General features: G+C 34.6%; 1 protein-coding gene and 1 pseudogene across 1 annotated transcript; both read right to left on the bottom strand.

The window, feature by feature from the left end:
• Positions 1-344: 344 nt before the first annotated feature.
• On the bottom strand, positions 345-1319 carry LOC102002809 (olfactory receptor 147). Its single transcript, XM_005347080.3, has one exon. The coding sequence runs from the start codon at positions 1293-1295 to the stop codon at positions 345-347; it is 951 nt and encodes a 316-aa protein (XP_005347137.1). The 5' UTR covers positions 1296-1319.
• A 7004-nt stretch (positions 1320-8323) lies between these two features.
• On the bottom strand, positions 8324-9264 carry LOC102002533 (annotated as a pseudogene).
• Positions 9265-14418: the final 5154 nt, after the last annotated feature.

Here is a 14418-nt window from a genome sequence, read left to right as displayed (position 1 = left end):
CACCCATGGTTTGTCATTTTTAGTTTTAGATATGAAAGGTTTCAATGTTTAGTAATCTAAAATTTGTTGTGCTTTGTAGATGAGAAATAGCCAATAGCCTAGAATAAGAAATAGCAATAAAAAATGCCTGTGTACTTATTTCTACATAAAAACGTTACCAATTATTTGGAGTTCCTATTAGATTTGCCAGAGTTACAGAAACAAAAATGAAATTATCCAAATAAAATATTGCAAAAACAAGTCTACAAAATTACACATATAATAATAGGTAAATTCTCATTCATAAACAAAAACAATCCCCCAAAATTTAATCTTCCAAATTCATACAGAAAGATTGTTTCTAATTAAAATATGTTTCTCTTCTGAAACCTAATCATTGATTTTCTTAATGCCACCTTGACGTCTTTGTTCCTAAAACTGTAAATCAGGGGATTGAGCATGGGCCCAACATTAGTGTAGAAAACTGAAGATATTTTTCCTTGTTCCATAGATCCAGAAGAATATTTAAGATACATGAATGCTGCTGATCCAAAGAAAAGAGAAATTGCCATGATGTGAGAGCTACAGGTACTGAAGGCTTTTGATCTTCCTTGCGTGGATTTGATGTTTAAAATGCTGGCCAGGATAAAAATGTAGGAAATGAGAATGGTAAGACTGGGGACTGTGATGTTAATACCTACAACTAGGAGAACTACGACCTCATTGACATAGGTGCTGGTGCAAGAAAGTTGAAGGAGGGGCAGAATGTCACACAAGTAATGGTTGATGACGTTAGCATTGCAGAAGGTCAGTCTGAGCATGCATCCTGTGTGGGCAGAGGCTCCAGCAAACCCCATCCCATAAGCAGAGAAAGATATCACAGAACAGACTTGAGGGGACATGGTGACCTTATATAGCAATGGGTTACATATGGCCATATAGCGATCATAGGCCATTGAGGTCAACATGTAGCATTCAGAGATGACAAAAAAGAGAAAGAGAAACAGCTGAGTCATGCATCCTACATAAGAGATGGTATTCTTCTCACAGACAAAGTTCATCAGCATTTTGGGACTGAAGACAGAAGAGTAGCAGAGATCAATGAAGGAGAGGTTGAAGAGGAAATAGTACATTGGAGTGTGCAGGTGAGGATTGAGGCCAATCAGGGTGATCAAGCCAAAGTTTCCAATCACTGTGACAATGTAGATTATAAGAAACACATAAAAGAGAGGCAGTTGGAGTTCTGGACGATCTGTCAAACCAGCAAGAACAAATTCAATTACCAAGGAGCCATTTTCAGCCAGCATGCTTATCATTGAAAATCTAGGAGTAAAGAAAATTTTAATAGTGAACAAACCAGCTCTGTTTCCAGGTTTTCAACAATTTCAGAATTTGGAAAATTTGACAAAAGTTCTTCTTTGTCATATGAATATATTACCATACTCTCAAATAGTGGCAAATTTGAATTACTCTTGCCTATTTTATCTTCATAATCTTGTTATTACAATAATATTCTTCTACCCATGCCTCAGCCTATGGACATAGATTGTCTGACCTGCATGCCTATCTTGCATACACCACACATGTATATAACACCTATCGTATATAATTAACTTATTTTGTCTAACATGATGATCTCCAGTTCCATCCATATTCAAACAATTAATATAATTGCAATATTATTTATTATTTAAGTAATTAAGCCTACACTATGCATGATGCCTCATATACTTTAAACATTGATAAACTTTGGTGATGTGATATATTATACAAAATGCATGCCTTCTTCTGGTTTATCAATTCCCATCCATTAGTTCCATTAGACAATCTAGTTCTCCCATAATAAACAAGAGAATTTCTGTAGGACATCATTCACACAGATACTCCTTAAGAAAAGAAATTACTTACAGTCTGTAAGATTCCATGGTACTTATTATAAGACTCTATGAAGTTAACAATTGACATAGGATATGAAGACTATCCACAGTAGCTTAATATTTTCACTAATTATGTTCTTCCGTGTCCCTTCACATTTTTTTCTACTCTATCCTAGATTCACAGAAGATGGAAAAAGGTTTACTTTCAAACGTCTGTAAAAGCATGCAAGAGAAAATAGTAACTAATATGGGTGAGGGTTTCATTAGTGATATTTTTAATACCCACATTATACTTTTATAATACATAAGCTATTTATATACATGGTACATTAGTATTTTGTTTAAAACAGAATAAACACCCCACACACACTAAGGAAGCTTTGTATTTCATGTGGTACCTGGACCTCTTCTGCATGTCTTACTATTAAACTGAAGAGGAAGCCAACACAACAAAGAGGAAACACAAGCAGGCAGACAGTAGAGTTTGAATCCTGCCCTACCGATTTGTTGTTATTGACATTCAGTGCAATAATTATTCTCCTTTCTATCCACAAGAGGAATTGGAGACATGAATAAAAAATGAACTCACTCTTTCTTGTTTCTGAAGAGACCTCTATATGTGTCACACCACCCTTATCCTGAAGGTAGAACTGGCATCAAAAGTGGACAAATGTCATCATAACGTTCTGGATGACAAAAGTATCATAGCACAGTTCTCACAACCTGAAGGTAACAGATGTCACCGTGAGATGTGCATAACGCTTTTAGCTAGTCATTTTCCCAAATGCAGTAAAGAAAAGCCACAGACATCCCTCCAGAGCCACTATATCAATAAAGAACATTATATAATTCTTTTGGACCTGATTGGAAATCCAGGAACAGATATCCCTTAAGGCACACTCTATGGAGATCAACAAGGAAGAGAAAAAAAACAAAGTCTATGTTTAAATCCCAATTTGTCACAATAGGCATAAACTTTTCACCAGGGATTGTCTAGTCCACTGGGCATAGACTTAAAAAGATGAACATACAATTTATATCATTAAAATTTTCAGTGGCATGAAACTATTGTCTAAATTAGTTGTAGTTAAAAAAATCTGTATATAATTGAAGTAAATTTTGTTATGCTCAACTTTAGTAATTTTATTATATATGAATTATACTAAGGGTTGCCTCTAATTAACTTTGAACATATTCTTCTCATAATAATCTCTTTATTTAACATATTTCCATTCCTTCTCTCTTCTACAACCCTACTAGTACCCATTTTGTATCTCAGAATAGATCTCACATATAAAAGAATACATATAACACTTACTATAAATAATTAGCTTATCTGGTTTAGCATGATGATCTCCAGTTTCATCCATTTTCAAACAAATAAAATAATTACAATACTATTTATGACTTAAGTAATTAAACCTACATTGTTTAAGATGTATCATGACTCTTTACATGCTTCAATTGATGGGCAATGTGTTGAATTACACATATATCATACAAAAAATGGAAATTGATTTTTAGACCTTTCTACTTTAAAAATATATAAAAATGGAATGGACCTTTACTTCATGATAGTTTGTCTTCTATTGTTTAGAGTAAACTTTACACATAATAGAATAAAATTAAATCCCAAGATGAATTGATACCTATGAGCACTCATATCAAGAAAACATGACTTCATCATTTTCACACATACATGGAGGTATACTTAAGAAAAAACATGGTAAAAATTTTGGGCAAAAATTAATGTGTTTAATATACTTTAATGTAAAACTTTTAATTTAAAATTACCTTATACAGTAAGTGTAGTAGGTGTTTGCATTTTATTATAAATTTTTAAGAAGGAAAAAAAAATTTGATGACTGAAAAGACTATGACACATGTATATTGTATTTCATGAAATCATATTGGAAACATTCAATGGGAAAGAGAAAAGCATCACGTGGTAAAGGCATTCTGGTTGGGCAGTAGTGCCAAAGGCATTCCGGTTGGGCAGTAGTGCCCTGACTCCTTGGACTGATAAAAGATAAGAAAGTCAAAAAATCGGTAGGTGATGTTTCTCTGTGTCCCAAGAGCCACTTGCAAACAACCACTCAGACACTTGTCATTAATTTTACATGCTGGAGCGAGAGCTCAGGCTTGTTAGTATCTAACACATTTTAAATTAACCCATATTTTTATTTTTTGCAATGTGGCAGTGTCTTCTTTCAACACAGCATACTCATCATGCTTCTTCCTGCTTCTCTTCAGACTCCCCAGACTCTACCATTCTTCTTCTCAGAATTCTCTCTGCCCCCCAAATCCTGCCTAGGCGATAGCCTATCAGGTTTTTGTTAACAACAACAACAACAAAAAACTTATTTACAGTGCACAAAGATAGTTCCACAGCCTTTCCATTTTTGTCTAATTAAAAAGGAAGCTTTAATTTTAATATGTTAAAATTATGTACAATAAAAACAGTTCTCAAGTAAGAATTACAGTTACAGAGTTGACGTACTGAAAATAGCCTGGTATTGGCATAAAAACAGACAGAAGGACTAATGTAACTGAATTGAAGACCCAAATAGTAATCCACACATCTTCAAACACCTGATTTTTCACAAAGATGCAAAAAATATAGAATGAAAAAAAGGAAAGCATATTTAATAAACAGTGCTGTCATAACTGGATGTCAATATGTTAAAGAATGAAAATAGATCCATATCTATCACCATGCACAAAACTCAAGTCTAAATGGATCAAAGATATCAACATAAATCCAGCCACACTGAACCTTATAGAAGAAAATACGAGAAGTACCTTTGAACGCATTGGCACAGGAGACCACTTCCTAAATATAATTCCAGAAGCACAAACTCTGAGAGAAACAATTAACACATGGGACCTCCTGAAACTGAGAAGCTTCTCTAAAGCAAAGGACACAGTAAACAAAAAAAGTGACAGCCTATAGAATAGGAAAAGATCTTCACTAACCCTACTTTAGAAAGAGGTCTGATATCCAAAATATACAAAGAACTCAAGAAATTAGCCATCAAAAGAACAAATAATACAATAAAAAACGTGATTTAATATGATTTTATGAAGTTTTTTAGCAGATTTTAGAACAGAGTTTTCCAAAGTATATATTTAGAAATTCAAGATAAATGAGTGAAGAAACAGTGATGCAAGAAGAGATAGGAAATATAACCAGACTCTGTATACATTTTTAACAAAGATTTTTATGCCACAGTCAATCAGTAACTGTTAAATAAGCTTTAACATTATTTTACCACTAATTGATTACTATGTTGAATTTAAAAAATTATGTCATATCCAATATTTTTTACTAATAAATTTTATTAAATACAGTTTTAATATCAATAGTAAAATATTTAATTTACTACAACAAAGGATAAAGCACTAAAGAACTTGTTATGTAAGATTGAGAAATGTAGATCAACCTGAGAATTCACATAACAGTATCCATAGGTGGGTACCATAATCTGTCTGTAATTGCAGCACTCAGAAAAAAGAGACAGGATATCCTTAGAGCAAGCTAGCTATCTACAGTAGTTAAATTGATGAACTTGGCTATCAATTGAAAGATCCTAACTCACTTTGTAAGTGGATAGTGACAGAAAAATACTCAGACACCCACATGCATATACGCACTATGTGTGTGCACACATTCTTATAAACACCACACACATGTGCAGATGGAATAAATAGAAAGTTAAGCCAGGTTATACTCTGTTTTGTTCTACAACAGACTAAGCTGATAACTAGAAAAGAATTCTCAAATGATGCTTTGTATCTTGAACTTATGATTCCATGTTTGCTTTGTATTTAAGTGCATTTTAGGTCTGGGTTTTACACAGCTGATTCTGTGTTTTTAAGAAACATTGTTATGTCTACCAAAGTATGTCTATATGAGTAGATTTGAAGTTATTTTTCAAAAATTTAATCATACACATGCTACAAAGAATGAATCGAAAATACAAAAACATAGCATATCCATGAGTGGAATGGGAGGAAGGGGAGGGAAATGGGAGGATGGAGGAGGCAGAAATTTTTTTTCCAAAAAAAATAAATAAATAAAAATAAATAAACATTTGATGATAATAAAATGTTATAATAAATCAAAATTATATAACTCTAGTATCAATAGTTTTATTCAGATTGACTGAACGAATTAACTAGTATAATGATTTCTCAGCCTATATATCCAAACAAATATTTTAGCACTTTTCAAGTATCATGATCTTCATAAATTAAGGAATCACAGTTTAAAGATCTATTGTACTTCAAACAGGAAATAACCAGTATTTTTATATTATCACCTCTGAACTGAATAATTCTCTCATTGTGCGAAGGGTGAAGCTGCTGATATTCAATAAGCTCACAGTACTTACAAAGCTCTGACTCAAGACTTTGTCACCAGTAAATGGTCTTTGATGAAAAACATACTCTATGTAGAACTGAGAGCTTCTCAATGATGGGACTTTACTGAGCCATTGACCATGTCCAGTGCTTCTTAGTGATACAGCACCATCCAAGTATTCTATATTCCTGTCAGACACTGAACAAGCCTAGCAAACTCATTATTTCACTAGGCTTGACTTGTGGACAATCATTTCTTCTCTGAGATTGGTACACTAAGTAGAATAACTGAAAGCTTAAACTTGTGTCACCAGAAAAAAATCTTAAAATATTCATGGAGGGGGGCTGGAGAGATGGCTCAGTGGTTAAGAGTACTGACTGCTCTTCCAGAGGACCCACATGGCAGCTCACAACTGTCTGAAGATCCAGTTGCAGGGGATCTGACACCTTCACACCAATGCACATAAAAAAATAAAGTTAAATAAACCATAAAAAATATATATTAAAAATATGCATGGAGGACTATCTATTATAAAGGATTTGGGTCCTGTGAACATGTTCAAAGGAAAATAGTGTGTAGTACAATTAACTTTGTTTTTTTCTGTGTTCTGGCTAAGTCATTTTTCTCTACTAATGAATATGAAACATATATCAGACTCCTTAAATATACAATTCACTAAATTAACATGAGTCACCAGAAAAGCTTACTCAATCTCCTCAGTCTCAAAAACCTAGGAAAATATCACTAATCATAAAAAGATGAAAATATTTATTACTCTTTTTCCCATGCCTGTGTCACTCTAAATTGAGGTTTCTGTAGGAACATGGACACTTTTCTAACTGGATCTGAAATCTTTGCATCATCTCAATAATAGGCATCATGACTGAGTCAATTTTCTGACAGAATCCTAACTTCCACAGTCACTGTGAAACAATTCTCTAGAGAGTCTGTCTAGTTTTTTAACAATTTTCTGCCCTTGTGTTTCTTAACTAAAAGCACAGTGGGTATGAATCTAGTCTTATGTATAAGCTGTATGGCCTTAAAAAGTCACATAGTTATTTTCTCTTTCAGATCATAGAAACACATAAAATAACAAAATAGATGTCCATATCATTTTTGGCCCTGAGAAGCAAACTCAATCAAAAGCAAGGATATTCTTTATTCCTAAACTTCAAGTCTAGCTGTGTTTTAGTTTTTAAAGGAATAAAATAGATTTTTACAAAACTCCATCTGTCGTGTGTGTGTGTGTGTGTGTGTGTGTGTGTGTGTGTGCATATACATATATAGACACGTAAAAGTAGGAGGCAATAAATGGTGCTTTGTTTTGCAGGCATGATTGTAGGTCTGCCATTTTAAAAGCAATTATAGACCAATCAATGTATCAAAGAAGGATAGTGAAAATTTCAGTTCTATTCAAAACTAAATGACATAGTTTCTGTGTCTTGTGGGGGTCAATTAAAAGGAATAGGTTGAATACATACTCAGACTTAAAGAACCACATTTTATTTAAATATAGTACAGAATTTCATTACAGATGTGAGACTACAAGTCTAGAATAATATAATATCTCAGGAATACCTCAAATAATCTTGAAATTTCAAGATCTAGGCTGTATTTGCAGTTTTGCCCTCTCTTATCTCATCTTACTAATTTAGTTAATAAAATATCTGTTGTTTCAGGAAACAAGCAAAGAAAACCAAAATTGTCTCAGAAGAGGAAGAAGTAGGGCATTGAGAACACACTCTAGGAGTTTCCATCAGAAGAAGGCACACAACAAAAAGCCATGGTTTTGTTATCATTAGGAACAGAAAGACAGGAGAAGAGGGTCTTGTTCTGAAGTAGATAATGACCAACATCGTGGAGTCATAATTAAGCTGGAAACAAGTCAAGGGGGGAAAAATAGACATCAGAATTATATTTCATAGTGACAGAATGAGAGGTTATATGAAATCTCCAGAATTAGAGAGATGAGACAAAAAGAGAGGAAATATATTGAGAAAGACAAAAAGAAGAACAAGGCAAAGCAGAAGCAATATATTGAGAAAGACAAAGAGAAGAACAAGGCAGAACAGTATGGCAGGATTAAGGAAGGTATAATGTTCACTCAACTTGTGATTCTCATCATGGTTTTCTTCACAGCGTCTTTGACATCTTTGTTCCTGAGGTTGTAAATGGGAGGATTCAGCATGGGAACCACAAGAGTGTAAAACACTGAGAAAAATTTACCTTGGCCTACAGTCTCAGCCGAAGATGGTTTGACATAAGCTAGTAGCCCAAATCCGTAGAAGAGACTAACAGTTATGATGTGAGACCCACAGGTGCCCAAGGCTTTGGACCAACCCTTTCCTGATGACATTTGAATTATATTGAAAAGAATCATACCATATGAGACTAAAATAATGATGCTAGATAAAATGAGAATTGTTCCAACTACAGCAGAACTCACAAGCTCATTGACATAGGTGCTACTGCAGGAGTGCTGAAGGAGAGGGAAGATGTCACACGTGTAGTGGTTGATGATGTTAGAATCACAAAAGCTGAGCCTGATCATAAACCCTGTGTGAACCATGGCCCCAGCAAAACCCATCAGGTAAGAACCAAACATCAGCAGACAACATATCTTAGGGGACATGACAGTTGTGTACTGGAGGGGCTGACAGATGGCCATATATCGATCATAAGCCATGGCTGTCAACACATAACACTCAGAGTTGGCCAAAAAAGCAGAAAAATAGCTGACTCATGCACCCTGTAAAAGAAATTGTGTTCTTCTTTAAAGCAAAAGTCATCAACATTTTGGGAGTGAAAACAAATGAATAACAGAAATCAATGCAGGAGAGATTTAAGATGAAAAAGTACATGGGAGTGTGAAAATGTGAATTTAGAAAAATGAGATTCATTAAGATTAGGTTTCCCACCACAGTGGCTGTGTAGTTTAACAAGAAGAAGACAAAGAGGGGCAGCTGGAGCCCTGGTTGAACTGTTAATCCCATAAGAATGAACTCAAGTCACCGAAGAGTTACTTTTCATAGTCAATTGCTTCATTGGTTGCATCTGTAATAAAAGGAGTGAAAAATGACATTAACCAATAATCTGTCTTTGATTCCAGAGGAAGAACTAGAGTGGCTGCTTCCTAATTTGGGGGTTTAGTGGACATACAGTAGGATATATAAATAACCTTATAAGGCATACAAATAACACAACTGTTCTTAGTTCCTAAAAAAGCCCATTTCCTCTTTCCTTACACCCATTTTATTTCCATATATCCAGTAAAATGTATGTAGAACCTCAATGTCTCTGAGCATTTTCCCCCTGGTTTTCCTAGAGTTTACCAGTAATTAGGGCAGAAAAGAGAAGTATGTAAGTAAATTTAGGAATTTTCAAGCAAAAATTATTTTTTCTTACCTTTGTTTTCTGGAGCCTTCTCTGCTACCAGAACTCATGATGTTTTTCTCTTTACTGTCCTGAGAGGGTGCAGTTAGCAGTAATAAAGCAGGTTATAATCATCAGTAAGACAAGCCTGTGCTCCTCTAGAAGTAGTGTGGGGGACATAACATAATCTATATTTGAGAAAAATCACCAGAAATTTATTTTCACATATAGAAAAGAAAATCATTATCTTCTATGAATTTCTAAAGGATGAGTTGACTTAAATGAGAATATGCATCTTAAGACCTAGATTCCTTAGAAAATTTATTGGAAATCCAGGCAATTATTCTCTTTGCTACAGGACTTCTTCCCACATTGGATGAGCTCTTAAAGGTAGAAGTAGCTCAACTTATGTTTGTATCCAGTGTCATAACTACTTCTGGACGCCTAGAGATAATATCATTTCCCAGAAGGGGTACCTGCGATTCAGAGTAGAGTTTTGATTGGTCCCCTTTCTCATTCTCCTCATTATAATTCATAGAACTCTGAAAGAAGAATGTCCAGGGACAAGGCCACTTAACATATGTAACTTTCTTATGAATATAGTAACAAATATTAGATCAATGAACAATACTGTAGAAAACTTTCCTACAAGGAGGATTTCAGGTCAATATAAATTTAAATCCAGATTTCCCACTTTGTAACTACAAAACCACAGATTTCTCTGACAGTTTTTTATTTATAATTGCAAAATAGACTCATAAAAATGATTTAGTATATTGTGAGTCTAGAATTCTCCCCTGAATCAATAAATCTTTGGTCCAATTTCAGTACTGCAAAAAAATATACAGTAATATTGTTGAATAAAAGAGCTATCTTACAGTGTGATTCAGTGTTTTACAAAAGGTATTAGAACTCTATTGGTTATATGAAAAGGAGCTGATAAGTTTTATCTACCCTTTATTCTATATTCTTATTCAGATAAATGAACTTTCTCAGTTTTGGCACTATTGAAATTTAAATTGGATATTATCTATGGGGCCATACCTTGAAGTATAGCAGAAAAAAGTATTCTTGAAACCCATCATTTTCTCATTAATATTTCCTCCCAATAATAAGATACCTCAGTTGTCACTCAAAGTGCATCTAGATCTATTCATGACATTCTATGGTACTAAGAAAAAGACTGGGTAGCAAAGAATGGTGCACCATTAGGGTGACTATTTTGAAATTAATAAGTATGATTTTATGATAATATAAGATCAAATTTTACAAAATTTACCAAGCCCTTTTTTTTCCTGGATAGACTTAAAATGTCAGTTTGAAAGAGTAAACATTAGAAATCCAAATATTAATCCATCGTATATAATAATTTGTATGGTTCCTGTACTATCTTTTACCTGTAGATTGATCAATTAATCATTGTCTATTTTTGTTTTTGAGATGATAAAGTTACTTATTCAACCTTGATTCCCAACCAAGACTTAATATTTTATCTTTGCTATAAATAACATTAGTACACCAATTACTTGTGTATCTAATTTGCTTTTTAATTAATATTACATACACATTTTACTTGGGAACTTCGGATCAAAACTCTGGATATGCCAGTTATGCAGAAAGTGCTCTTACCCACTGACGACATTCCCCGTACTGACTCACTTATTAATGATAATTTTCTGATTTTTTGAGTGTATAGAATAAGTTCCCTTTTTTCTTTTTAAATATATTTCCTAATTATAGTTTTCTTTACCTCAACTCCCTTCCAGGTCCTTACCACCTCCCTGCACCTCTGGATCCACTCCCTTTCTGTCTTGCAATAGAAAAGAACACACTTCTAAGAGACGATAACCAATCATAACAAAAGATACACAAGAAAAACATCACATTGAAGTTGGATAATACAAACCAACAGAAGAAAGAGCCTCAAATATAGTCATGCAAATCAATGAACCATTCCTTCACACACCAGGAATTTCACACTAAATTGGCAACTAAAGCATGTATGCAGAAAATCAGGGGCAGACCTGTGTTGTTGCTTTGCTTGCTGCTTTAGTCTCTGTTAATTCATGTGAATTTTGCTCAGTAGATTTAGTGGACCTTGTTCTGCCATCGAGCATCTTCTCTGGCTCTTTCACTCTTTCTGGTTTGCATTTATGAAATTTGTTGAGCTCCACTTAGAGAAATTTGATGGAGATGTCACTTATTGAACTGTATCCCCCAAGGGCTCACCCTGTGTACAGACTGACTGCTGGTGTCTTCATTGTTCCTATCTGCTGCAGTAAGAAGTCTTTTAGATGGTGGAAAATCGTTAAGAGTTATTTTATTTTACTTTATTTTTATTTGACTTTGCCCTAGGCCTCTGAGCTATCTAATCCCCAGTTCGTGATCAGACAAACAGTGTTGGGTATGGGTTTCAACTGATGAAGTAGACCTTAAATCAAAACCAAATTAGTTATTTACTCCAACTAGCATTGCGCTACCATTTCCCTGGCATATATTTCAGTTAGGACAGATTGTACAAAGGTTTGTGGCTGAGTTGGTATTTAGGTTTATTATTTGTTAGCCAGCAGAGTACCTTCCCATACTAAAGACACTAGCAACTATGGCTAAAATTTCTTTCTTTTCTTTTTTTTATTTTTCGAGACAGGGTTTCTCCGTAGCTTTTGGTTCCTGTCCTGGAACTAGCTCTTGTATACCAGGCTGGCCTCGAACTCACAGAGATCCGCCTGCCTCTGCCTCCCGAGTGCTGGGATTAAAGGCGTGCACCACCAATGCCTGGTTTATGGCTGAAATTTCTATGTGGGTACAAGTTCTTCTTCATATTGAGTTGCACTTGTGCTGTCTTCAACATTGGAGCTTTTCTGTTCACTTTGTGGATGGTAAACTATTGTTGTGGCCACAACTTGATTTGTTTTGAGATTTCCATGGGTCCTTTTTGGCCAAAATCACAGTTGTATATGATCCAGTCTCACAACAGAAAACTTTGTTTGGTACCAAGAAATAGCCAGTTGTAATTCTATCTCCATCATTTTTTGGAGCCTTCACTACAATCTTTTTCACTTATTTTTTAGGAATTTTCTACTGTACCAGGTTTACATATCACTCATTCAATGTTCATCAACTCCAGTTGTCTCTTCCCCACATTCCCCCCTTCAAGCACATCTCCCCTTTCCCTAAGCCTCACCCTACAATTCCTGATAACCCTCCCCTAGTCTACCTATAAATCCATACTATTTCTTCCTCCCAAGAAGATCTACATGGCACCGCTTTGCTTCCTCTATACCTAACCTCTCTGGGTCTGTGGACTGTAGTTCAGTTATACTTGATTTAATAGCTAATACCCAGATAAAAACAAATGCATAGCATATTTATCTTTCTGAGTCTAGGTCAAACTCATTCATAGTAATTTTTTATAGGTGTAACTATTTGCTAGCAAATTTCATGGTGCCATTTTTTTTAACTGGTGAGTAATAGTCCATTTTGTAAATGTATCATATTTTCTATTTTCTTTATTCATTCTTCTGCTGAGAGACATCTAGACTGTTTTCATTTCTAGCTACTATGAATAAAGCTGCAATAAACATGGTTGAGCAAGTGTCCCTGTGGTAGGGTGATTTATCCCTTGGGTGTATGCTAAAGGGTGGTATAGCTGAATCTTGATGTGGATAAATTCCTAAATTTGTGAGAACCACCATACTGACTTCTGATGCGACTTTACAAGTTTGAACTCCCAGAAAAAGATAGAGTGTTCCTATTGTTCTACATACTGAACAGCATGACCTGTCACTTGGGATATTGATCTTAGCCATTCTGACAGGTGCAAAATGGAATCTCAAATTAGCTTTGAATTGCTTTTCTCTGATGACTAAGAATATTGAACATTTCGTTAAGTGTTTGTCAGGCATTTGACTTTTCTCCACTGGGGAATTCTGTTTAGATATGTACTCCAATTTTAACTGGATTATTTGGTTGTTTCTTGAGTTCTTTATATATTTTGGATTTTAGTCCTCTCCCTGATATGGATTGGATAAAAGTCTTTTCCCATTCTGTAAGCTACCACTTTGTCCTAATGACTCTGTTCTTGGCCTTACTTTTCAGTTTCACAATGTCCCACTTATTAATTGCTGATTTTAGTGTCTGTGCTATCTTCATTCTGATCATAAAGTCTTTCCTGTGCCAAGGAGTTCAAGGCAATTCGACACTTTCTCATATAAGTTTCAGTGCATATTGTTTTAATGTTAAGATCTTTGATACACGTGGAGCTGAGTACTGAGATGGATAATAAGTATTGATCTATTTGCAGTTTTCTACATGTATTCTACATGTTTCACCAGCATCATTTGTTGAAAATGTTGTCTTTTTTCGCTGTGTATTTCTGACTTATTTATCAAAAATCAGGTAGATATGTATGCAGACTTGTGTCAAGTCTTTAACTCTATCCTATTGATCAGCATGTCTGTTTTATGACAATATGCTGTGCTTTTTATTATTATAGCTCTCCGATACAACTTAAAATCTGGAATGAAGAGACATTTAACCGTTCTTTTATTGCTCAGGATTGTTTTACCTATTCTGGGTTCTTTGATTGTCCAGATAAAGCCAAGAATTTTCCTTTCAATCTCTATGAATAATTGTGTTGGAATTCTGAATCTGTAAATTGGATTGTGTTTTGTTTTGGGAGCATTTTTTTGTCTTTCCTTTTTTTTAAAATTTTTATTGAGAAAAAGAAAAAAAAAGTTTCCGCCTCCTCCCAGCCTCCCATTTCCCTCCCCCTCCTCCCACCCTTCTCCCCCTCACCCCATTCCTCTCCCCCTCCCTCTCCAGTCC

The sequence above is a fragment of the Microtus ochrogaster genome, chromosome 5, assembly GCF_000317375.1.
Source record: "Microtus ochrogaster isolate Prairie Vole_2 chromosome 5, MicOch1.0, whole genome shotgun sequence".
Lineage (NCBI taxonomy): Eukaryota > Metazoa > Chordata > Mammalia > Rodentia > Cricetidae > Microtus > Microtus ochrogaster.
Note: the sequence above shows the minus strand (reverse complement) of the source record. Positions and strands in the feature narration are given on the sequence as shown.